This window comes from Bombus vosnesenskii, unplaced genomic scaffold, assembly GCF_011952255.1.
Source record: "Bombus vosnesenskii isolate JDL3184/JDL3185 unplaced genomic scaffold, Bvos_JDL3184-5_v1.1 scf7180000016261, whole genome shotgun sequence".
NCBI lineage: Eukaryota > Metazoa > Arthropoda > Insecta > Hymenoptera > Apidae > Bombus > Bombus vosnesenskii.
Window position 1 is genome coordinate 3031647 of NW_022884330.1, and position 25099 is coordinate 3056745.

The 25099-nt window shown below is 34.2% G+C and overlaps 4 protein-coding genes across 6 annotated transcripts; 2 read left to right on the forward strand and 2 right to left on the reverse strand.

The window, feature by feature from the left end:
- On the forward strand, positions 1-1669 carry LOC117241687 (PEST proteolytic signal-containing nuclear protein-like). Its single transcript, XM_033507685.1, has 3 exons — positions 1-146; positions 729-928; positions 995-1669. Exons 1-3 carry the CDS (start codon positions 110-112, stop codon positions 1235-1237), a joined length of 480 nt encoding a protein of 159 aa, XP_033363576.1. The 5' UTR covers positions 1-109; the 3' UTR covers positions 1238-1669.
- LOC117241688 (40S ribosomal protein S26) lies at positions 1664-19577 on the reverse strand. The gene is made up of 4 exons (XM_033507686.1): positions 19572-19577; positions 2611-2616; positions 1833-2141; positions 1664-1739 (listed from the first exon to the last, which is right to left on the reverse strand). Exons 2-4 carry the CDS (start codon positions 2611-2613, stop codon positions 1707-1709), a joined length of 345 nt encoding a protein of 114 aa, XP_033363577.1. The 5' UTR covers positions 2614-2616; positions 19572-19577; the 3' UTR covers positions 1664-1706.
- Positions 3250-4274, forward strand: LOC117241689 (protein aveugle). The gene is made up of 3 exons (XM_033507687.1): positions 3250-3590; positions 3719-3832; positions 3935-4274. Exons 1-3 carry the CDS (start codon positions 3552-3554, stop codon positions 4109-4111), a joined length of 330 nt encoding a protein of 109 aa, XP_033363578.1. The 5' UTR covers positions 3250-3551; the 3' UTR covers positions 4112-4274.
- On the reverse strand, positions 4629-24008 carry LOC117241686 (RYamide receptor-like). 3 transcript variants are annotated; one of them, XM_033507681.1, is made up of 11 exons: positions 17628-17753; positions 17205-17347; positions 10787-10921; positions 8557-8759; positions 8314-8462; positions 8055-8176; positions 7169-7386; positions 6754-6854; positions 6597-6687; positions 6411-6529; positions 4629-5985 (listed from the first exon to the last, which is right to left on the reverse strand). In XM_033507681.1, exons 3-11 carry the CDS (start codon positions 10902-10904, stop codon positions 5736-5738), a joined length of 1371 nt encoding a protein of 456 aa, XP_033363572.1. In that variant the 5' UTR covers positions 10905-10921; positions 17205-17347; positions 17628-17753; the 3' UTR covers positions 4629-5735. The 3 variants fall into 3 exon arrangements, with proteins under 3 accessions (XP_033363572.1, XP_033363573.1, XP_033363575.1); XM_033507682.1 differs by lacking the exons at positions 17205-17347; positions 17628-17753 and adding an exon at positions 23432-24008 and having other exon boundaries at positions 10787-10919; XM_033507684.1 differs by lacking the exon at positions 17205-17347 and having other exon boundaries at positions 10787-10919; positions 17628-17727.
- Positions 24009-25099: the final 1091 nt, after the last annotated feature.

Sequence of the window (25099 nt, forward strand, 5' to 3'; positions counted from 1 at the left end):
CCCTATTTACGCTAAGCTAGGTACACTAGTGTGAAGTAAACTGCAGTTACTGTCGTTAAAGTGCTTCAGTTCGCTCGATTTCGCATTGCGTCCAAAGAAAATCAGAAAAATGTCGAAGAGGAATCCAGGGGACGAATATAGAAAAGGTTTTATTCATTTTATTTATAATCGTATCAGTCGCATTTGGTAAAATAACATTTACTTCGTACCTTGCAGAACATGGATGAATGTTCTAGTCTTGATTTGTTTTCGTTATTGATTTCAAGCCCACAATCTTTAATTATGGAAACGCCAAATTCTAAATATGTAATTTAGAAAATCTATTACGAAGCAGTTTTAGAACAAAACTAGACGTGCAAATCGTACTTTTATTTTCTAAATCTCGTTTCTTACTTTTCATGTATCGTTTTTGGGTGCACGCATCCTACAACCATGTGCCAAAGGATGCTTCACAATAATAAAAACGGATTGAATGTTAACCTTATGTAATAAGATTATCAAGTAAATATACATATATCGTATATCGTATTGTTATAAATAACTTTAGGATATGTATGTTACATACACACTTGTTTCTTCTTCATCATCATTTATTGATTTCATTTGTTTTTAAATTTTATTCGGAATTACAAGAAACTTGTGCTAAGCATGCCGCTTAGATATTTCCGGTTAAAAGATACAATGTTGTTTAACTTGATCTGAACTTTGCCAGTGTTTGACGTTGTCAGGGTCAAGTGTGTACAGAGCAGAGGACTCCAGGGGAGATGACAGAGGAAGGGATCGTTCACCGATTAGATCAGATGACCGGTGTGAGGCTGGTAATTACAATCAAAGTGATGCCAAGAAACAGAAGCTGGCATTTGGATTTGGGAAGAAAAGTGGAACAGAACAAAAGAAGGGTATTCAGATAAAGCTAGGCTCTACATCAGTAAGTAGTAATGTATAAATTGACGAAAGCATATATATATTTGTTCTTACGAGAACTGTATTTTAGAAACCAACTGTAAAAGCAACACCAATCCAGAGGCCAACAGTAGCTTCTGTATTCAATGCAGACGAAGAAGATGAACCTGAAGAAATGCCAGCAGAAGCAAGGATGAGGATGAGAAATATTGGAAGAGAAACACCAACCTCTGCTGGTCCAAATTCATTTGGGAAAACAAAGCAAGGATTTTGCGATTCCAAAAAAATATTTGAAAAGACGCTCAAAAAAGCAATGGAGGAAGCAAATAAATGATTCCTCCCTTGATGTACTGGGCAATTATTGTTAATTGTATATTAATTTTACAAAAATGCAACAATAGCGGAATTCTTGCTACAATTCTATGCAAAATATTTTTATCAATTTTATGCATTATTAGCAGGCAGTAGGTATGAAGTTTCACTTCATATTTAACATCACATTTTGGAAAATAAACATTAGGTACTGTTTAGTATTACCTTTGTTAAGACTGCACTTAAAAGTGTATTTCTTTGTGTATCTTATGTGGGACTATGCAAATACATTTGACTTGTGTAATTTTTACATTGTGCATTACTATTATAATAATTTTGAATCATGTAATAAGAAATTTTTAAAGTGACTTGTTTAGGAATGATAGGAGGTTTAAGATAATTTATCTTGTAACTTGTAGAATAAATGATATAAATAAAAAACAGTTAATATCGATTTTATACTTTATTTTATTTAAAATTTACATAGTAATTTATTTCCTGTTTTGTTGGCCTTGACGCAGATCCTAAACAGAAAAAAGATATGATAAAATGAATGTATATCAAAAAAATTGATGAAATTAATAATATGCATAACTATGTAATTTAATAATAATTACCCTAGGGAAATTACGAACTGGAGGTGTCCTAATACGACGATTTGCCTTTGATCTGTTGCGAACTACCTTTGAGTGAATAGCACAAGAAACGCAATAGTGCAACTTGGCATACAACTTTGGAAGTTGATATGCAGAATAAAAGCTTGCTTCTGTGATATCTCTCACGGCAGCTGCTTCTACGATATTACGAATAACAAATTTTTTAATTGCTTTATCTTTTGGTACACAGCGTGCACAATTAGTACAACGGACAGGGTTTACATGGCCACGGCCATGCTTGGCACGTCCACCATTCCTGCGTTTGCAAGTCTGAAAATAGAAAAGTGAAATATACAACAATAACAGTGATATGGAATATTGATGCTTACTAACGTGGATAAATAATTGTTAATTACGTTTCTAACTTTTTCTTCTGAAGTTTAAAATTATTAGTACTACACATGGAGGTTATGTATAAAATATAAACATACAAATATTCCTAACATGTAATACTCAAAATACAAATATTAGATTTCAGTGCATTTTATTCTTAGTATTGAAAAAATTATAGTTTATTTAAAAATGGTATTCTACGAATATACACAATATGAAAACCACATGGTCAACAATCATTCTGCACTTTCATATTTCACGAATACATCACCGTTAATACTCATTATATTATGTAAAACTGCGTCCTACGCACTAGTTTTTTTATTAATATTATATATTAAACAAATACACTATGCACAATATCGCAAATTAAAAGAATTATACACGATAAATAAGAAATACTTACCATTTTCTTCCGTCACTTGTTGGAGAAAGATCGGAAACAATGTATAACGACGTTAAATAAAGTTGGCAAGTCAAATCAATGTACTTCCGTTCACGTTAAGTTGGCATTCAGTTTCAGATCGCGTTTGAATCGTGATACTCGCGCGCTTTGAATTTTTATTAATTTAATGCTATTTGTTTGTTTAATGTTAAGTGTTAATGCATGTGTGACGTTTATCAAATGAAATATATCACAGGGAAGGAATTAAGGTAATATAATACTGTAATTCGCATATTTCAAACATTACTTGTAGAAAATTGTGTCTTTCAATATCATAAATTTTATATATCTTCAAATGTATAATACGGGACTTAAATCATAAAAAAATATATAGATCGATAATATTTATTAGAAAAACTGAAATGCATTGCAATATATTATCTGATATTACCAGATATTACGAAACATTAATCAAGTAATCTAACTAAAACAATTTTTGGACAATACTTTACCATTGAATATTTATAGCTTGAATAAAATTTGATTGTCCGTGATTAAAATAAATAAAAGTTTTACGTTATATGAATTTCGAGCAATTACAATTTAGCCTAGCATCTTTTTGAACTTCTAGTGACATAATACATGCGTGCTTACACTTTAAAATGGATGTATTGCATAGTGACAAAATGGAGAAGTTATGCTCAACATTACGAAGGATAGATGGATAAAAGCAATATAATTTTACAGCGAAGAGCAACGTTCTAAATTAACTTTGTTTAGTTGTTGTATGTTGTATATTTTCTACAATGCATTTTAGTGTAATATAACAATAACAAGTTTTTAAATAAGATACAATTTTTATGATTGTATCATTAGAAGGATACATTACGTACTATTTTTAATTTTTTGTAACCTATTCTATTTGTATTCTTTATAATTTTATATTTTGAATTTTGCACACAATGGTAGAAGAGGTTGTTAATTCCACTAATAAACCAAAGGTATGTTTATCTTGTGGTGCGCTATCATTGTTAGCATGATTGAAATTTGATCAATTGTCTATAAAAGAAATGCAGCAATTAAGGGTATAAAAACTTTATGCTGATTGTAAATGAATTGGATATTGTAGAACAAAACTGCTAGACCTCGTCCTGTTTATTTATGGAATGTGTTAGATGTACAAAAATGGTTGAGGAGGCATTGCAGTGATTATTATCAATTATACCATGAAAAGTTTCTATATGTAAGTATTTAAATTATTTAAACACGAGGAAATATATAGTTTCTGTATTTTATATACTTTTGCATTGATCGACATTGATCAATATCATTTATGTTTTTTAAGCACGATATCACTGGAAGGGTCTTGTTAAGAATAAATGAAAATATTTTATTGAGACTTGGAATTGATAATGAACAACATAGAATGGACATTTGGCGGGAAATAATGAAATTGCATCTTAAAACAGATATGTTAGAGATTAAAGATATTGAACGACGTAATAATATGAATTTTGATTAATGTGCTACATGAGATAGAACTTTATTTTTTATAATATCTTGTGATAAATGATATTTTATATTTTTTATTGATAATGATACAATATTAGTAGTTTTTAAATCAAATGTATTAAATGAATGTACTTTTATATATATTTATAATAAAGTATTTGATACCTTGGGTATATTATTGTCTCTGATATTATGATCTACAAGAAAATATAAATGTATGGGAATAAGGAAGTTTGCAAACAGGATTTGATTGTGTAGTAAATTCTTATTGTTATTTTTTAAGGAAAATAATGAATTTTATTTCACAATTCTTTATCATAAAACAAAAAGTGTCATATTAAAATTACTTATCTGTATAGTACGTCTTTGAAATTATACAGCAACATTTTATTTGATAGGAAAAGAAGTTTCTGTATTACAAATTTTTTTTTATGTAACATGTTATGTTTCAACAAAAATTCATTTATTGACTAGAAACATTTTGTTATTATTGTAGCATGATAAATTACATCAATTTTAACATTTAATTAAGTTGAAATAATATTCTGTTTTTTTTATTTATCATTGTTATGTACATGATCATTTGAACAAATAACTTCAGAGACTAAACTCTTCATTACCCTGTTTGTTGCTACAATTTTACATAATATGTATGTATGTACTAATGAAATAGTAATTTGTTGAAGGACACGTCATATATCTTTAATCTGTGGTGAGATGGAAATTAGAATTATTAGTCAAAAATATAGCTAATTGTTATTACAACAAAATTTTTTAATAATCACCTTAACTGTAATTTTAATATCTTTTCAAAGTATCTATTTAAAAGTTTTAAAGATAATGTTTATGTTTAATACTTTTGAATGCTTTTTCCAATTATCAACTTAAATGTAAATTATCATTCAATCAAGAGATATTTAGCATTTTATTATCGTTGCAAAAAAGTTTCATTTTTACATAAAAAAAAACGCTTAAACTTATAATAATGAACAGTAACAAAAAGACGTTACTCTAATAAATGTTTCACAGCCTTACATATTGCGTGGAACTTCTTTGTAAACTTTAATAACTGTGATCCTAAAAAAGAAATTAATCAGGAGGAAATAAAATATTTCTTCAATTATCCTAATTATTTTTAAAATATTCACCGTTGCATATTCGTTACAACTAAGTATTTCTATCAAGATTTTAGAATTTTTCAAGAATATTTTTACGGCATAGTAGTTCACTGAGAAATTGTTATTCATTAAATATAAAGAAAATAAAAAGGTGCACTAATATTTGTGTACGCGCACATATATATGTACTTATATACACATTAGGAATCTAATAAATGCTAGACAAATGTTTATCACATTTAAGTCGTAGAAAAACTTGAGCAATGATTAGAAGAACTGAAAAGAAAACGCGATTAATTAGACGTTTGTTTCACAAGTTACTATAAGATATGTGGAAAAATTATCCTCTATTAGTATCAATTAATAGAACTACTACCTTGTTACATCTATTGGTTTACCTTTGTTTGCATATTACATATGCAAACGAATCGTGCAAATTTTGCACTTTGAACAAAATACATCTCGTTGTTAATACTATTTAAATTAATCGATAAGCAAATCGTTAAACTCTCTAGGTTATAGGCATAATTCTTCCGTGTCGAGGTCTTGAGTGTGTTTGTGTCTTCCGGATGAAAAAACGTACAGTTCCTCGTTTTTGTGCGAACAGTGGTTCTCACCACGAAAATAGTAATTAATCCCTTTTTTGTTTCGTACGTTCTTTTGGTGATCATCGATAAACGACTGAGTCGAGTCTCTCGCTGACATACCTTTATGAAACGATGATACAGTTGGATAAGTATTGGAGATTGTACGCCTCCATTCGTATCTACGACATTTAAAGTTAGTTACTTTTTATTTCTATGAATAAGAGAATCTTTTATAGAAATAGTACAATAATTGGGCCCTTCAAAGGTTAAACTGATCAACTCCATTTTGTATGAGGTTCTTAATCGAAGAGTAAAGGGAACAACAAGGAGAACGTCATAAAATAAATGGACATTCCTCGCTCTTCCCCCTTACCATTCAATTTTCCTGTTTCAATTTGGCAATATTAAGTATCTCAAGAACCAAGGGACTTATTTCTTTATAAATTTAATTATTACAGAAAAGATAGTACAAGCAATCGTTTCAGTAAACATTTCCATGTTTTTGATAAATAACGTTTACAGTTGTTATTCTTTGCTACGTCTTAGTTCACGGATCAGCATGGCTTCTGCGCGGCTCAAATATGAAATATACTTCAAAGAATACCTTATGGAGGTTCTTGTACTTTGTGTTTTATCCGTATCCGTGGTATCGATTGCTGGATTAGTTGACCATTTTCGCGATTTAAAAGGACATCTCTGTTGAAATTCCCTTCTAAATTTTTCCTAAAAGTAGATTCGTACACTGAGAAGATGTAGAACGATATCGAAACGTACAACTTGCTATACTTACGTTATATATTCCGTAAATAAATGGATTGTAACAGCTATTTGACATGGCCAGCCAATCGAAAAAGAACCATATGTAATGGATGTATTTGTAACTGTAATCACGCCTCTTAGTAATCTGTTTTACATATAAACTATGCGTATAACGATCTGTTACTTACTTGTTTATTTCTGAATAAAAATATTGGAAAGTGTTATAGGTTTGAAGCGGTAGCCAGCAAATTGCGAAAAGTGCTACTACAATGATCAACATTTTGATTACCTGAAACGCAACGAACAATTCGCAACTGTGTTAAATAAAACCAACGAAAGTGCGTTTAAATTAAATCGAAGCTACGCTGTTTACGTAAAATACGCACGTAATACGAGAACCTAGGAGAATACGTTATCGTTGTAATAGAATTATTTCTCTTTTTATGTAATTATTTTCTATTTAAACGTCCACGCGAGAAACATAGCAGCGTCGGCGCGTAGACGTATTGCGTTTGTAGGAACGAAGAGCGGAAAATTCCATAATAAAAATCGAAAATATAATTGGAGATTTTATGTTAATTAGTAATAAAAAAAGGGCTGTACCTTTATTTTATTCTTCATTAGATTCGCGTCCCGGGAATCCTCGGCATTTCCCGGAGCCTTATTTCCCCAGAGTTTTAACGCTATTCTTGCATACACGCAGGAAATAATCGAAAGCGGCGTGACATATTGCAAAAATACCAATAATCCTGAATAAATGAACATGGATTTGGTGGATAGATTTACGTGTATGCAGAACGGTTTGTAGCGATCTCCGCCATCTACGTCAATTAGAAATTAGAAGAAACGATCGATCAGTTACGCGTACATGGATCGTTCGTTTTCAAAGCGGTGTAAGTTCATTTTCCTTTGTTTCCAGGTATCGAAGCGTTCGCGTTCACATCGATCGGAAAATCTTTTGCTGAAAGGTGTACCTAGTTCATCCGCGTGTTTATGCGCTTAATTGGATGCGAATTCATTATGTAAATGATGTTCTGTTTGGAAATTGACTGGATCAGTATCTTTTTTCAGGATTACGAGCGGACCCACACATCGCTTTTAAAGTTAGCGAATTATTTAAAATCCATGTTCTACGCTTTAATCTACTCTGCTTTAGAACAGGGAAAAGAAAGTACATACCGTTGTTTAATTTCGGTGTCACTTGTTTTCGATTATTTGGTGTCTCGATTGTTTGTACAGGCTACGGATTACAGGAAATGGATTATTAAATTTTGGTTGATTAGAACGAAAGATTTAGATTATAAATTGTCTGTAAGTAAAACGTCCGTATTGAGGTGTAGAGAAATTCCTCGTTTTCTCAATCTTTCCACAAAATGGACTTGCACCACTTTGAAAATGAACGATTCGTATTATACATCGAGGAAAAATGGAAAGTCTCTTATTCACAAGTCCCTGATAGTTTAGTCAAGTGATCTGTCGTTTAACTTACTTATAGAATTTTCTCGTACCATAGTAACCCTACGTGCAATTGCCATTGGTGTAGCCAAGCTACAGGCGAGAAACCAAATTCCAGCGATTATAATTTTGGCGGTCAGTTTGCTTGGTCCCGCGCTGTTAAATGTGAAACATCAAGTTACACGAGTCAAAAGAGAGAAAAAGAAATATAAATAACAATGGTCAGAAGAATCGAATGGCGTACGTCTACTTGGAGGACTTAGATAATCTACCGTTTTAATAGATTGACGCACCTGAGTGGTTTTAAAACCGCTCGATGTCGATCGATCGCGATCGCCGTTAACGTGAAAACCGAGACATTGACAGAAAGGATTTGCACGAAAGGACAAAATGCGCACATAAAATGTGGTAGGAGCCATCTTTGCAACAGGGCTGCTTGAAACTTAATAGAAATATTTCTCGTGATTAGAACAATGTATATTTTAGTTCGGATTTTATCTGAACACACACAGTTACATATCAAGTAAATCTCTTACCTGAAATGGAATTGCGAACAAACCGATAACAATGTCCGCCAATGCCAGGTTCGCTATGAAAAAGTTCGTTACGTTTTGCATACGCCTGGATGTAGCTATTATCCACATAACAAGAGAATTTCCCACTACTGCCAGAAACGATATGGTTCCGTAAGATATGCTGAGGACAACGAGTATGGCGGTTGGAACTTCGTATTTTCCATCTGAAATCAATCAGTGGCGTTTGAACTAACGAGGATCCTTAAATTGTATCGAAACGAATCGGACATTTGATATAAAAATAATCTCTCGATAATACACGTACATAATATTATGCGGTCTTAAATGATACGCATACGTATATTTTATGTTCTCCGAGAGGTATATTTTCAAAGAGAAATAAATTAAAAGCTTCCACAATTCGATCGTATCAGAATTTTTATTTTCGATTTTCATTCTCGATTTTATCGACAAAAACCATCTCTCCGATTCGATTCTGATAAGGCATACTATTCATCGCGCGCGTTTCTTTTTATTCAGACTAACGTTTTCAAAGCGAGCGAACGAATATTTGTATGAATATTTTCGCGAATAACTTTTAAAGGCGAGATAGCCTCATGAATAAAAACATTGGATTTTGGATCTCGATAGCGGCGTCGCGCGAACCTGAAAAAGACGAGAATAATTCACTACACAAAGGAGATGCAATTTACAGTTCTTTGAAGTTGCAATTCATGTTTGTAATGTCGATACTGCTTGAACGTGACGATCAACAGATTATCAAGTGAATACAATTTGTTCATTGTTAGAAACATCAAAAAAACTGGAGTGTTCAATGTAGAAAGCGGAAAGAAGGAAATATGTTATTCAAATGGATCAGATATTGTTACCTTTCTTTTCAGAATGACGAAATGTAATTCTTCGCAGGAAAAGAAGAACATGAAACAGCATAAAGTTTTAACGCCATGAAGCTTTTTAGAGTAAGCCTTTTTTTTAATGTACAAGATATTCATTATCATGTCTCTAGCGTTAAATTAAATATGACTAAATGAAATATTTTGATTGAAATAATCAATGCTACGTTGATCGTTTTATGTTATAAAATTTCTTGCATGAAAATGAGTTTCCTTGTTGTATACGGTACGACTCGGATATTGCGTGGACTGTTACCACGGACTTCTGCCACAAACAGTGGCCGGAAATTTCCGGCTCTTTGCATCGCTTAAGAATATACGAAATATTTTCATCTAATAAGACCGCGGTTCTTAACGGTAAATAACAAATAACAAATATACAAATAACAAATACCGTGAATGACTTAAAACACATTTAGTCATTGTTAAAATTTAGCTTCATTAGGATAAAATGTATAACTCTGTCAATATTTCTGTAATTAATTAATATAGTTTAATATGCGAATGAAAATATTATATACCATACAACACAATATAAACACAATTATTCTTTCGTTCATGATAAATAAATTCTCTTCCATTTAAGTGTCAGTATTACGTGTCATCGTAAAATAAATAATTTTACAGCTATCGAGCTATAAGTTTTAAGCCAGTTTAAGCTTTTGAATCGCTACTTAAATAATTTTATTTTATACCGAGTTCTGTTCATTACCATTGACGACAGAGTCAGTAAAGCTTAATAAAAGAACACAGATATTTGATAAAGGAAAATGTCATTTCTACCTTCGTCGTTAATTTTATGATCTTAACTCTATGTTCATTCCTTTAAAAACGATCCACGACGATCAACTAAGCGGCTAGTTCCCGTTCTTCGTTCTGTTATAAGTGTACACTCTTACTAATCCTATTTGCATATCACTTGGAAGAGTTATTCTAATTTGGATCGTTGAGAAACTGAAAGACGAAATCACGTTCTACTTGCATGCTCGATCAAATTCTAACGAATTTCTTCGTTTATCGAATCGACTTTCTATCGACGAAATTTCTTTGATCTCGAAATTGTTTCTGAGAATTTTACTACACTTATGCTTGTACCTGCATATACGTAAAGCTCAAAGAACGCTCCGACATATTAAGAATGTCACGATGCGAAATTCCATTTTATGCTCGTTTTTTTAAAGCAACGATGCGTTCTTTTTCGTTCTTCATTCCGGTTATTAAAGGTTTCCGCGGCTCTTTGGAATTAACACGTGCAATTTTGATGAGGATGAAAACGGTAGTTTGGCCTCTGACAGTCTTTCAATAACGAGGTGTACTAGTAATAACATAATCCGTACCAAAATCATCGTATATCGAGCCATTCGCATACGACGGGGATATCGTTGACGTGTTGTTGAACGTAGGTTGCCAAATATTTTCTATTACTTCATTTTCGTCGTACCATGAGATATTCATGATGATGGATTCTATCTGCAACAAACCAAAAACAATTCACGAGTTATAATCGTCAATAATTTCAGTAGAAATTATTCAAGAATAAGAATACAACTTTGTAATTCGTTCTCAATTATGTCACGATGCACAAACAAACTATCTTGTGTCGTGTTACTTTATAATTATTTATCGTGACCGACACCATATACCTGTAATTAATTAATTTTAATTTTTCTGACAAAAATTATTCGTAGCTGTCTATATAAAGAAAAAAAAAAAAAAAAAAAAAGACAGGTCTCGTAACTCGATAGACTCGATAAATCGTATTCTCAAGCGTAGCGGCGGAAAGTATCGAGGGCATGATTTATTCATTGAATTTTATGTTGCTTGCTACACGCAAAGTTAAAATTCTGCCGGCGCAAGTTGTACGTACGATTTATCGACCTACAAAAAGGGCACAATTTTTCTGCGATCGTTTATCAAGTTTGCAAATATCCAACTTTTAGTATTGATGGAACATAATCGACTTTATTTATTTATTTTCATAATACCAAACTCTCTGGTAGAGGTAGAATTTCCGTCGTATTTCGAAACGAGCTGGTAAAATTCTGAATTTAACGAGGTGGCTAGGGGTCCTTTGTTTGAGGCGAAACAACAAGAAACAACGTTTCATTTTTTTCATGCCTCTGACAGCGGAAACTGCCATTAAGTATCCATCCTCGTCAACTTCGTTAATTCCATCGTCATGGGAGTCGAAAACTAGGTTACTCCGTTAGGCAAAATAATCTCACGAATATGTCGATTTTCCTAACTTTTGTTAACTGTTCGCTCGAAAATTTTTTCCACCCTTATCTCTGGGTTTGTATCCAGTGTACAAATAAAATTGCTGGAATTTTCATGGAAAATAGTTGAACGTGCGTACTTGGTACTTATCTTCATCGAGAGAACATTTTTTGTTCCTGGAATACCTACAACGGTTAAAACCGTAGCTACGTTTCTATTCTTTGCATTTTTATGAACTTTTCATCACTGTGATATTGCTTTCGATTAAATACCAAGTCAATCAAACATATAAAAGATACGATGAAATTTCATGAATTATATAACGAACATACGGACGATAATACGAAGAATTCTGTGAAACAATGGCATTTAACGTAATATCTCGGTAAGTAAAGTAAGAGAATAGTAGTTAAGTAAACGTATTTTCTTGAATTTCTGTGGATTTTTATAATTTTCATTCGTCGGGCAATTTCGAGCTTTCATAAAATGCTCGTTACGCCGTGAAACCTCATTAAATACGACGCTTTTCATACTATAGCAGTCGCAGATTTCTCAAATTATGTTTCAAGATTTACAGTATCATCGTAACTTCTTTTGATGTATTTTTTACCCTTTGGAATAATTTCGGTCGGAATTTTTCTATAATTTTTGTCGATATTCTCGGAATTTGGAAGAAGAATATTTTAACGTTTTGTTACGATCCTATGAAATGTACAATTTTTTAACAGTATCACAACGATGCTCGCTCTTTTGTAATGTTGGGATTTCCAATAATATACTAACGTGTTTCAAAAATTCGTATTTTTCAGGTATTTGTCTGAATTTTTCAACGCTACATGATATGTATTGTTGCGAAGTCTTTTGAAAACTGTTGTGTGCATTGTAATAAAGATTTTAGCATTCAATTAATAGTTCAACAATGTTCGATTTTAACTGAATTTCAAAACCGTATATTATTAAGATAACAGCATTGAAGTTTTGTCAAAATAACAGCTACCTCTATTATCTGATAGAATCCGATTATTCTGTCAATTTTGACAACGATTCCATAATTAACCAATATTTATGCAGAAAATTGATTTGAAGGGAACAACTTTATTAATTTTCTACGATGAACTTTTCCAATTTAAATAAATATTTAATGACGTACGCGAGCGTAAAAGAAAATATTCTTGCTAGGAGGAACGTGTCTGAAGAATGTCAAGGGAATGGGCGGATCACATTGTTCCACTATCGGTACACCTACATGTATCGATATTCAGGCAAACGTTTATTGCGATATCTTTGAATTCCGCATTCTTCCTGCACCATATTGTGAATTTTTGTTCTTTACTTTAAACCGAACGCGTTTCATTATAGGCAACGTTCGTAACATCAATTTTGATTAAAATTGCACGTATACGAACACTTATCTTAACACTTTGACAAAATCGCATGTTTCGCTCAGGATGTCACGGGAGTATTTTTATTATTCAAAGCATATAATGGTAAAATAATAATAAATCGACGATGTAAGGCAACATTGTTCCCCAATGGACCGTTTATCTTATTGGTGGTCACGGATGACCATCGTGGCGCCTTGGTAACAGTTGATAGCCACATATTATAACAAGGCTTCGTTTATTTCAACAAACCATTCGGGTTCGTTATTTCGTCGTAAGCAAAACGTGCAGAATATATTGTTGAAACGTGTAGAGGATATTAGTAAACAGTATTTGCTCGTTCTATATATAATAGTAAGGTATGTGCACACTTCTAACTTCAATTATACGATTATAAAGCAGCATTTACGATTATTTTCTAAGCTGTGTTTATAATAATATTCGTAAATTACCCCTCAAAGATATGGATGCAAACACAGTGCACCGTTAGATGCAACATTTGTCCTCATTTTTTTTTTTTATTGATGTTCTAATAAGAACGTTCCATTGTTCAATGGAGCACTTTTTATTTCAAAGTATCTTCTATTTATCGGTTATATTTAAAATGCCCTAATTGTCAATTTTCATACAATTTTTATAATTGTAAAAAGTTCAAGAGCTCCATTCACCAATGATCACCGTGGCGTCACAGGAGAAACCGTGGCCGGTCATATATGACCAACGTGGCAGTCAGAGTGTTAATGTATAGTGCAATAGAAAAATATGTAAGTTTATTTAAGAACGCGTGTTTATAATTGCAATGATTTATTTTAATGAATTCCTATTACACATGTACTAACGTGTATACATGTTTCTGCGACTAAATTTTTTTTATTTGGAAGTAGTTTATAATCAATTCTCATTGAGAATTATAAGTAAATTATTCTGACGTGGTACTATAACGTGAATAATGAATGATCATCGTATGTTTGATTCTAGCTGAATCTAATGTTTAAATCTAGAGGGTAATGTCTTTTTAGCCTGCGGATCTGATCCGTCGTGTCAAGTAATTGAGTAACAAGTGGGTTTTGGTGGTTGTTAATTCTTATGTTATATCCATTACTGAATTTGCATAATTCTTCTTTAACTGTAGGTATCTTAAGGTCGCGATGTATTGTTTCGTTGGTAACATACCAAGGTGCATCTATTAAGAATCTTAGAGCTTTTGATTGGAATCGTTGGAGAATTTCTATGTTGGTATTACTCGCTGTTCCCCATAGTTGGATCCCATACGTTCAAACAGGTTTTAATATGGCTTTATATAGCATTATTTTACTCTGCACGCTTAAGTTGGAACGTCTGCTAATGAACCAGTAGAATTTTTTAAATTTTAATTTAAGCTGCTTGAATTTATCTACGATGTCTGCGACTAAATGAACCAGAAATTCTCATACAAAGTTCATAACATGCCTTGCAGTACTCGAGAAAATTGTGTCAAGTGATTAAGTTGCCATAGTAAACGCAGTCTCGGTTAGACTCAAAGACACGAAACATTCGCAATGGAAACGACAAAAGGACTAAACTACGTTTCGACCAATTGCATTTCCTAATGTCTAATGCTATCTGTTTAATATGGAATGCGGGTCAACGACATAAGTTGAGTATAACTTTGTTTCGCATTATCGAGTATTGGAATTACAATATCGCGATGTTCAAAACGTAAATGGAAATTGTTCAGATTGTTGGTGCCTAAACGAGACTGCACGTTGTTAGCAGCGATTACGTATATTCCAACTTGTTCGTTACGTTAGTTTGGAAACGTGCAATAAATGTTCTCGATGTTGTTGAATCTTCTGGTAGCTTCTATTTATTTTATTTCACATCGTGAAATTCAATTGCGCGAGATATTCCTGGAAAGATCGTTTCGAAACATGAGCTCGCCTTCATCGAATCCTAATTAGAGTTAGAGTTGTTAATATTTTATGCTTGTTAGACTGCAAGGGACAAATATCCCGAAGCGACGCTGAAACCTGAAATTTGTCTTTGGGCCTGCGAAATTTAAATCATACACCGTTTAATACATAAATTATTGAATTTAAATCGCTCAGACGTTAGTAACTCTCGAAACCTCATTAAGTTGTAGAATTTCTGCATATTCGAATTCGGGATCTGTGATCTTATGGAAAGTTACGTTCCGTGTATAAGAGCTATGCTAACGATGCATTAAGTATGCATATGCGTGGTATGTTGATACTGCAGCCAGGGTAACAATCAAATGTTCTAAGTTTGATGCTAATTACCATACGTGATGTGGATGCGATATCTGTCCCCGAAATTATGTCGTACGTTTGCGTTTCAAGTTCTATCGTACCATCTGCTTCTACAATATCCCATCGTAAAATTTATTTGACGACATAATTAAATGTGTTTTGATACTGCTGCGTGCTTTCTATAATTTTATATTATAAGACAACCGTGGATGTTCATGCAGGTTCATATTTCTATCAAAATAAGTAGCGAAAGAAATGAAATGTAAGTAGAGGTTCGTTTCAACTACTTGATATACACAACGTGCGTTTTATTTTGGATATTGGATATGCGGATTTTCATATTATGTGCATTTTGTAATTTTATGCATCCTTAAACGCTTCATATATATTCAATAAACGTACGCAGTCTGACTATAGGAAATTAATGATAATATAAACGTACCATTCGTTACAGTATACATAAAATATAATAAATATAATATTTTCGAAATTGCGCATAAGATTAATATCGCTACTTATTGATTTCATTTAATTACTACTAATGTCATGATGAACGATAATTTTACATAAATGATACGCAGCTGATACAGTTAATGTCATGTTGTATTACATTACATATATTGTATGCGCGGTGTATCTGCGAAACGAATATTCATGAAATTATTAATGAATAAATTGTATGTTTATCAAATTACCGTCCAATCGACGATATCGTTTAGAACATGTATAACATTTTAAAAACAATATTTTATTATATATGAAATTGTAATATGCTTGAAATTCGATCTCCTTTCTACAGGCGTGTACAAATATGTAAACGGATAACGATATGATAATATAATAATAATAATACTGTCATAAAGTAATTCGATCTGTTTGAACAATATTAAAACCACAATGTGAACCCAAGGTATGTTCATACTTATACCCGTTTTCATCTTGTTTTAGTTCTCGCTTTACAGTTACAAGAACTAAACTTTAGTTCTTATAAGTTCAGCTCTTCACTCATAAGAACTGAAACTTCAGTTACGAGAAGATCAATAACCAATATCGCATTCTAAAATGTTACAGCGATATCGTATGGTATTCCAATTAAAACGATGGAAAAAGGGATGTGCTTGCATATTTTCGTGAACGTTACGCATGGCTGACTCGAAGAATTATTTTGGTGTTGTTCGGAGAATTTAAATAATCGTGCTAGAAAATCGTACGAGAATTTTGTGCCGAAGAGAAAGAAGAACCATAAAGAATCGCGAATGAGAAACGTCTCAGAAACGTCAGATTGCCTGTATTTCCTTGGGAGGGAACATGAAACAAACGATGCGATTTATAGGATGCTCTGAAGCCTGTAATACCTCGATTTGTCATGCGAAATTTCTTTGAAACTGGAGGAAAGTGATAGAAATAAAGCGTCTTGTTTGCAAATATCACACGTCGATAGTGAAACGATAGTGAAATGAACGGGAGAATCGTCCTTTTTTTAAAATCTTGTCATTTCATCCGTAGCGAGATGTTCAGCACTCCACTGTTCTTTATTCGTTAAGAATCAGAGCTGAATGGCAGTTTTAATAAAACCTTCCTTCCTATTAATTTCAAAACAGTTTATACAATGCAGATCGCGCGAATACTACAATACCTCTGTTTGCAATACTATTTTGTGCCAGGGAAATAAAAACCTTGTTTTTTATACAAACAATACGCGCTGTATCCTTTCAATTCTCGTCTACGCCCTGTCGCTTTTCGCTTTATTTCTCGTTTAAGTTTCCTGCGTCAGTCGGGTCGATGTCAGGCGCGTAAAAGGCGCGTTCGTTGAGAACAGCATCGGTGTCTGACGATTTTCCAGCAATTATTTTCGTATTTAATTATTTGGATATTTACGATAATGCGTATAATATATCATCTGACTCTTTCTACCTTACAGTCGAATATTTCCCTCTCACGAATAGATTTCAGAAAATACTTCTTGCAGACTTAAAAATTTAAAATAACGTCCAGTCCATGAATTTCTCATCATTCGCCATCGATTTGGATTTTCCTTCTCGTTTCTTCCCTAGAAAATATACAGACTGGAATCAATGCGTCGCTTTCGATACGTATTTGTAACGCGGATGCTTTTTAAAAGATCTAACTACTTTACAATACGCTTTATAATACAGTATGTTTCTATAGCAGTTATAGAAAAGAAAATGCGAGCGAATGATTTACCTGACGCGCTCGACTTTATAATATACGAGTACTCCGCAGTATAATAAAATATTTTGAACAGGAGCTATGGAAGAGAAAACGCGATTGAATGCGAGCTAAACGATAGGAAGTTGTATCGGACTCACATAATATAACGATCGAGTATCGGTCCGTGGCGAAGCGTTGTATTACCGCGGGTCACAAGAGGCACACTGACAATACTTGTTACTGCCGTGTTGCCTAGCTACAATATGCACTTTGTGCTTATTAACGCTATTATGCCATTTGGCCAACGTAACGCGAGCGCGCAAACACCACTTTGATATAAGTGTCTGTGTTGTGTGGGTTGGACACAACAATATTCTTCGAACGAACGAAGCGAAGCTCTTGGTTCTTTGGTTGACAGAAGGAAATTTTATGACAAAGAGGCTCACATTGACGAGAAACTATTCCTCTAGCAAAGAATCGTTAATATTCTTTGTCGTTCACAGACAGTAGGAGAATTAATTGGCGGCTTGGAACCGACAGAGATGAAAGTAGCAACTTTGAGAAGCTGAATTTAGTTTCGTATTTAGCAACTTAAAAGCATCGTACCTTTATATTTTCATAATTAATTAAATTATAATTCGATTCTCTGTCACGATACGTTTCTATTCACGAACGAATGTAATGGATTATTCGTAATAATAAACGCAGAACCATTTTCCGAACATCAGCAATTGGTTGATCCTATGCCATTATGATTCTCAGCCAGTCAATTCTAAATTATTTTCCGAAGGATTTTATTTCAATTGAACCGGAATTTTTGTCCTAAAGCAGACACAGACGCAGAGATTTCTCTCGCATTAATTCGTTAAACGATCAACGCACGATTCGCCTTCCTATAAATTTCCTTTGTGGAAAAATATTCCTGTGAAACTTCATCATCCCATTTCTCTTTTAATTGATCGATCTCGCGCAAGTAATTATCGCGAAGAAGAATATCAAAGTTAATCTTGTACTTGTTCTAACCGTTATCCTGAAATTTGTAATTAAGAACTAGCTTGTGGTTTTTACTTATATACAGTTACGAAACTCTTCGAAAGAAATATTATACAAAGTATAATATAAAACTGAAAAGATCAGTTGCCTTGAAAGGCAAGGGAATGCAGGCCTGACTTATTATTTCTGATGATCATTCATACATATATATCAATGCATATAGAAATAAGACGACACGGAAATGCGCGATGGTGAGCGATAGAGAGTAGAGTACCTGTTTGCTTCTATGCTGCTCCGTTAATCATATTTTCTACCAGACTCGTCGTCATCGAAAATACAACGAAACAAGATATCTCGGCATTTAAACAAAAGGTAACACGACACCGACCTAATTAGCTACTTTTGTACATTTATCTGATGATCCGTGTAATATTCGATAAAAAAAGGACACGTTGCTGATTTATGTCCTTCTGGCGGGATTTAATTTCAAATAACGGCCATGACGATGACGACGAAAAGGACGGTAAAGATCGTATTGCAAAATACGTTCTTAAAAATCTGCATTCGCTCGATTTAATTTTTTGGCAGAGTATGGACATTGAACGGGGAAAGTTTACTTTGTCAACGTATCTTTTTTAATTCCGTGAAAGAGTTCTGAACGTACATATTTACGTTCGGACGAAAGAGTGAACGATATTGTAGCTGGCATTTCAGATTGTTTGAAGAATATATATTTTTGGAACACTGTGTTGCGCTAAACTACGGAAGAGCTAGCAATATTGTTACCAGTTCGTATTCATCACAGTGACAAGTTGATGAGCTACGTACGTGAAAGGTTGAAAGATTTTTCAAAGGAAAATTTCTGTTTTCCTATTCGTGACACGCGTGTTGTGCAGAATATTTTCAATTTTATTTCAATTTTGTAGAATATTCCAGAAAGATTTTATTATATTTTCGATCTAAAGGCTGCTAATTGCTATACGAAGAACGAACAAAGTTAATTACCCGACTAGATTTTTTACGATTTTCAACGTTGTTCTAACGTTGTTTATGTCTTCATCGTTTCAGCAGCGATGATTATGGATTTGAATAGCGTGGCGAGTCAATACCTGATCGGAAGATAAAATTATTTACACGATATTTTTTTATATGCGAAAATGTTTTCAGTGTGTCGGATCGCGTTATGTTTCTTGTTAAATATTTAAACGTTCGTTCGAATGGCAACGTGATTGACACGACACGAGATGGAGAAAATCTTTCGTTTCGCACGTTCTGTTATTGTTATAACGTCGGTGCAGTTTCGTGTTCTAACTCAGACAGACGTAAGTAAAGCTGTATTATTGCTGATATGTAAGCCAGAAAGATTCCAAAAGAAAAACCCTTATAATTGTATAAAAGTTGCAACGAATATCCTTTTAGAACGAATATTCTCCATATTGGCTAGCAAACTGCGGATTTTTATTTATTTATGAGAAATTCGAAACTACGAGGAAGCACGGAATACGCGGTATACACACAAATACGAAAAACATCCAAAGTATACTACTCGTTACATTATTTGGTAAAACAATCTTTTTACCCAGGCTGCACTTTTTAAATTACCTGCCGAAAAATATGATTTTGCTCGAGGGTTGTTTCCAAAATTTAATTTCGAAAAATGAAGAACAATATTTTTAGAGTACGACTGACTCGCAAATATACAAAAACGAAGAAAAGCTGTTAAAAGTGGTGGAAGTTTTTCACGACTTCCGGCCTAAGATCTAAAGATTCTTACATCTTTCGATGTCTGTCGTTTGTTTTCGTATCAACCTGTTTCGATAAAATGTTTAACATGTACGTAACTGCTATCTATCTTCAGAATATATTGTTTAAATTTTTATTACAAGTAAAGAGCGAGCTTTACCTTTTTCCTCGCGATATTGGCCAATTGCAAATTTTTCAAAATGCTTTTTCACCCGTCATCTAATAAACTAACGATTCTAACTTCTCAGAAAAACTCAAGCCCTTTGATCGAATTTTAAAAATGTTGTTCCGTTTCCAATGGCGTAGGAATACTTTCGTCCGCCACTGTGTGTATTTTTCGTATATGCAACGTGATGTTAGCACGATTGCTTTCCGATAGTACCATTGTTTTCCTTGTCGTCGATTGATAACGTGCAGTTTTAACGACACGTTTCCCTTTATAATATTCATCATGTGCGTTTGCAAATTGTATAGAAATCGAAAATAAGACGGGCGTCTGAAATTGTATGATCGTTTGAAAGATTCGCGACAAACGGAAGACTTCTAAAAAATTTCTAGTGAAATATCCTATTAAGACTGTCGAGAGGAATCGAAAGTATTCGGACAAATTTCATTAATGAAAATCCAACGGAAGTTTTTCTTCTTAGAGAAGAAAAGATTTCGACGTTCATGCGATTTCCTTGGCGATCCTCGGAGAGTTCCGCTTTCGCGAGACGCTACCGTGCTTCTTTCATCTTTGGAAAAGGGATTTTTATTGAATCTGCTTAGGCAAAATAAAATATTTTAGCATTTTAATGCTTTAAAACGAAAAGTGACGTTGTTACAATGAAATCGTGAAAGTATTATAGAACAAGTGAATGGAAAAAAAGGTATAATATTCGAGAAATATGGGAAATTATGCTAATCGGTATAAGCTACCTATTCGGTGTAAAAATGTGGCTGCTGAATGAAGTTCAATTTCATTGTTGGAATAAGCTTTAAAATTCCCTTCAAATGGAAAAAGTTCAAGATATTTACCATTGTTTTTGCCTTAACATTATCGTAATCATTAATGCACAATAATTCACTAGATAGTACTGTCACTTTTTAACACTGACTTCTCCAGTAGAAGTTATAATTTGAAATGTAAACAAGAATTTCTCTCAAGAATTAAGAGATATATCGAGATTATCCTTTTCTTATCTGCCTCAGTTAATTTTTAACATTCCAAATAGCTTTTTCAGAATTGTTTACACGTTGGTTCTTAATTATTTATACGTTTTGCATTGCATCGAAGCGAATGTATCAAGCGATATATAATATCTACATGTTATTTGGCACAACCTTGCATATCATTCAAATTCCTACGTTTCGAATGTATAGTTAAAAAGCGAATGGGATATTTTCCGTGTAACGTACACATGTTGAATATGTGGAAACACGTGATCGCGTGGAAGCACGCGAACGCGTAGAAACACGTGAAGCACGCGTTTTATGTTTGAATTACGGAGAGTATTTATCAACGCAAACTATTTTCATATATTGGAAAAAATAATTATTAGCAATAAACATTAAATATTTATGTTTTTCCTTGCGAACAGAAGATAAAAATTGGCAAACGTTTGAATTAAATCGGACGATTAGACGTGTCATTATAAACTTGTCGAAGGTATATTTTTAAAAACTTATTTCTGCGAAATGCGCAGAAGATCGACGAGAGTCGTTGAAGAAAGTACGAAAAGTACAAGAATAATGTGTTTCTTCGATTGTATAATTTTCGTGTATCACCGTTTTGCGTTTTCGCCGAGTCATCGAATTTTTTTGGCAAAAACGTGTCTTTCAGAAGCTCGGCCCAGCTTTCTTTCCAGTGTTATTCGGAACTGTTCCATTCGCGGGCAAAAATTGCCACGGTGCTCGTGTTTTTAATTGCGTTACGATGCATATCGTTGGTTTGCAGCAATAAAGTGAAAATAAGTCGTTTATTTTCCCGACGTTAAGTACTAATCAAACACCAAAGTAATCGAGAAACCTGTCGAAAGTGAAGTTCTTGAAGTATTTTATATATTTTGTGTGCTTCAATATGTGTTGTATATATCTGTGTATTCGTGTGAAAGTCACAGGTGAAAAACACAAGTCGTGTTTTCTGTCTTTTATGCAATTTAATTCAACTTGTTGTCGATCAATTGCACATCGAAACTATCTTCACATTTAATTTTGGAATTAAATGCGTGCTTTTGTCACCCGAACATCTGACAGACTTTCATTTTACGCTAACATAATATCTAGACTGACGTTATTCATTTCCCACGGAATACCTTGAATTTATCATTTATTTTTAGAAGACTCGCATATCTTGAATCTATCAGGTTATTTCCTTCTTCAGCTATTTTATATCAAAATACTTCTCTTCGTTCGCTATGTTACATAAAAGTCAAATTCAACAGAAACGGACTTATCATATTTTTCACGTGTGGTATTCACGTGCACGATATAAACTAACAAGTTTCGGCTTCCACGTAACATCGTCAAAGTGGAAAGGGTTAAAACGCAAAACAATCTTTTCCCATAGCTCTTTGGCTACTCTTACACTAACTCAGCAAAGCTAACGTAGAAGTTACGTGGCTTCTGCATGTGTCTAGAGACTCAAAACTACGTATACTTCTTTGGATTCGTATTTCTTTCTACTACATCTTCGACAAACGTCGATGGTAACTTTATTTTTTGGAAAAAGGAAAAATCTCTGATCACTGAAAGTGCGTTTCTAATCGGCGTACGTGTACGATGTACTTCTGTCTTCTTTATTTTTTAATTCGACAGGTCGCGTTTACTAACGTGCGAGCTGCGACGTAATCGCGAATGGGAACCTGAGATACTCGACGAAGTTAGCTGCGACGATAGTGAAACGTTGGATTACTTTTTCAAGAAACATCTAAAAATCTTACGGTGCAAGAATACAAGTCGTGAGAATCGCGAGATACTATACTTGAGAAACAGTTTCATTCTACTCCAACGAGACGTATTGAAAGAAATTTTCGTTTTGCACACACGCGAAAGATCCTAACGTTCTTTGTACTTTCGTCTTTATTCGTCGAGTTTCTTTCCATCTTTTAATCTCGCCGATTCAGCTACACGTTCAAACAATTTTGTCGATTCTGTCGAAGATAACAGCTTTAAGAGTCTAAGTTCGTATCAATTTCAGTCCCATGGCAAATTTAAGATAACTGAACACGTGCAGGATGCAACTCACCGATCCGTGGAGTATCTGCTTAAGGATCGTTCAGCAAGGATTCGTACGATGCTGCTTCATACGACGCTACTATTTCCACTTCGACGATTATGATCTATCATCCGTAAAATTCGGCCGATATCAGTTTGACATTATTCCGATATCCCATGAAATGACTTCAATCCATTCGATCCATGCGATCACGCTTCTCTACTCGTACATAGCATTCACTTGCTGCGACCTTTCGACGCGCCGCTTGATCGAAATATTCCGGTCGATATGAACCAGGAAGCATCGCACGACATTCGATGGACAACCAATTTACAAAACATCGGACACGCGGTTTACAGTCAGTGAAACAATGAAAGGCGTCGCGTAAAGAGCGAAACTGTTAAATCGATCTCGCGTCACGGTGACGAAGTCAATCTCGGAGACGTTGAGACATTTCAAGGAGTTCTTCGTGGACAGGTATTGCGATCGTTTCGTTTACAGGCGTCAGTTTCAATTGCATGGAACTCGGCTGTTTCAGCATGCTGCTATTATGCAACTTGATTACGAACGATCCACGGTACGTTGTTCAGCTTCGAACCTCAACTTGCTTCAACTTCCTTGAAGAGCCGATCGTTCGATCGGTTGATTAAGTCACGGTGTTTGTCAACGACTTCGAAAAACACGTGTTCGTTATAAATACACTGTGAGTAGCAGTATGTTAGGACTTAAGTACATCGGAATCTGGCTGTTTGAACAGACGTCAACGCGTATTGCCTGAGCAGCTGCGTTCGACGTATCGATGTTGACAGCCGGAGCGCTGCGACCAAGAGCGGATCAAAGGGTTCTGACAGATTCCTCGATTCCTTTGGAACGTGTGCAAATTGATCGTAGGTTCTTTCACTCGTGCCTGTGCGTGTTTCATCCGAGACAACGACGTGCATGATTCATCCGAGACAACGACGAATCAACCCTCTATCAGTTTACTTGTCCGCCGGTTCAGCTTGCACGACACGAAAATTTAAAGGACCAACCGATTTTTAGCGATTCTCGATCCTTTTCTCTTTCGTTCGGTTCCCTTCGATCTGAAATTTTCTCCTTCTTTACTACTTACGTTCGAACTATTACTCGTAATACACCGTTTATAAGTAAATATTATTTTAATGAGACATCGGTAATTGAGATTACGTATGTAAGAGAACCAACCACCTTCTCTCCGTCCAATCACTCGTAGCTGCCATAAATTATACTTTCTCTTCTATTTTAAATGTACAGCGATGATCGTCGAACGATTGCTGTTGATCCACGCGTAATTACCATGGCGTTTCGATACAATAGGATTTTCACGATCAACGTAACAACGGTTATTGCGATCGGGATCGTTTGGTTTGGTGTGCGCGCTTTCCGAGAACTCGCGACGAAATGCGGCCGGTTTTCACGAGGAATATCGTGAACGAGGGGGTGGGGGTGCCTGCGGTGGGGCGGCAGACTTCGGCAAGGCTTTTCCTCGTGGAAGGAGATCATCGTGGAACCTGCGCCGTTGATCGTCGCTGCTGCCTCCTACGAATCTTAACTCACAGAGGGGCCATTTTTTATCCGCTTCGCTATTGTGTACGCGCTGAAAATAATGGCTCTGAACAATTAACGATTGCCCCTTTTGTACCACTATGCGTTTTGTATCTTTATACTTGGGTTGTCCGG

What these genes read in the sequence shown, in the direction of transcription:
- LOC117241689 (XM_033507687.1), top strand. Translation starts at nt 3,552, where the DNA reads ATGGTAGAAGAGGTTGTTAATTCCACTAATAAACCAAAG. An exon ending in ATTCCACTAATAAACCAAAG is followed by an intron (nt 3,591 to 3,718) that starts GTATGTTTATCT and finishes TGGATATTGTAG; the next exon opens with AACAAAACTGCTAGACCTCG. An exon ending in ACCATGAAAAGTTTCTATAT is followed by an intron (nt 3,833 to 3,934) that starts GTAAGTATTTAA and finishes ATGTTTTTTAAG; the next exon opens with CACGATATCACTGGAAGGGT.
- LOC117241688 (XM_033507686.1), bottom strand. An exon ending in CAGTTCGTAATTTCCCTAGG is followed by an intron (nt 1,740 to 1,832) that starts GTAATTATTATT and finishes TTTTCTGTTTAG; the next exon opens with GATCTGCGTCAAGGCCAACA.
- LOC117241686 (XM_033507682.1), bottom strand. Translation starts at nt 10,904, where the DNA reads ATGAATATCTCATGGTACGACGAAAATGAAGTAATAGAAAATATTTGG. An exon ending in TGTTCGCAATTCCATTTCAG is followed by an intron (nt 8,463 to 8,556) that starts GTAAGAGATTTA and finishes ATTTCTATTAAG; the next exon opens with TTTCAAGCAGCCCTGTTGCA. An exon ending in AGTACAAGAACCTCCATAAG is followed by an intron (nt 5,986 to 6,410) that starts GTATTCTTTGAA and finishes TAAATGTCGTAG; the next exon opens with ATACGAATGGAGGCGTACAA.
- LOC117241687 (XM_033507685.1), top strand. Translation starts at nt 110, where the DNA reads ATGTCGAAGAGGAATCCAGGGGACGAATATAGAAAAG. An exon ending in AGGGGACGAATATAGAAAAG is followed by an intron (nt 147 to 728) that starts GTTTTATTCATT and finishes TGACGTTGTCAG; the next exon opens with GGTCAAGTGTGTACAGAGCA. An exon ending in TAAAGCTAGGCTCTACATCA is followed by an intron (nt 929 to 994) that starts GTAAGTAGTAAT and finishes ACTGTATTTTAG; the next exon opens with AAACCAACTGTAAAAGCAAC.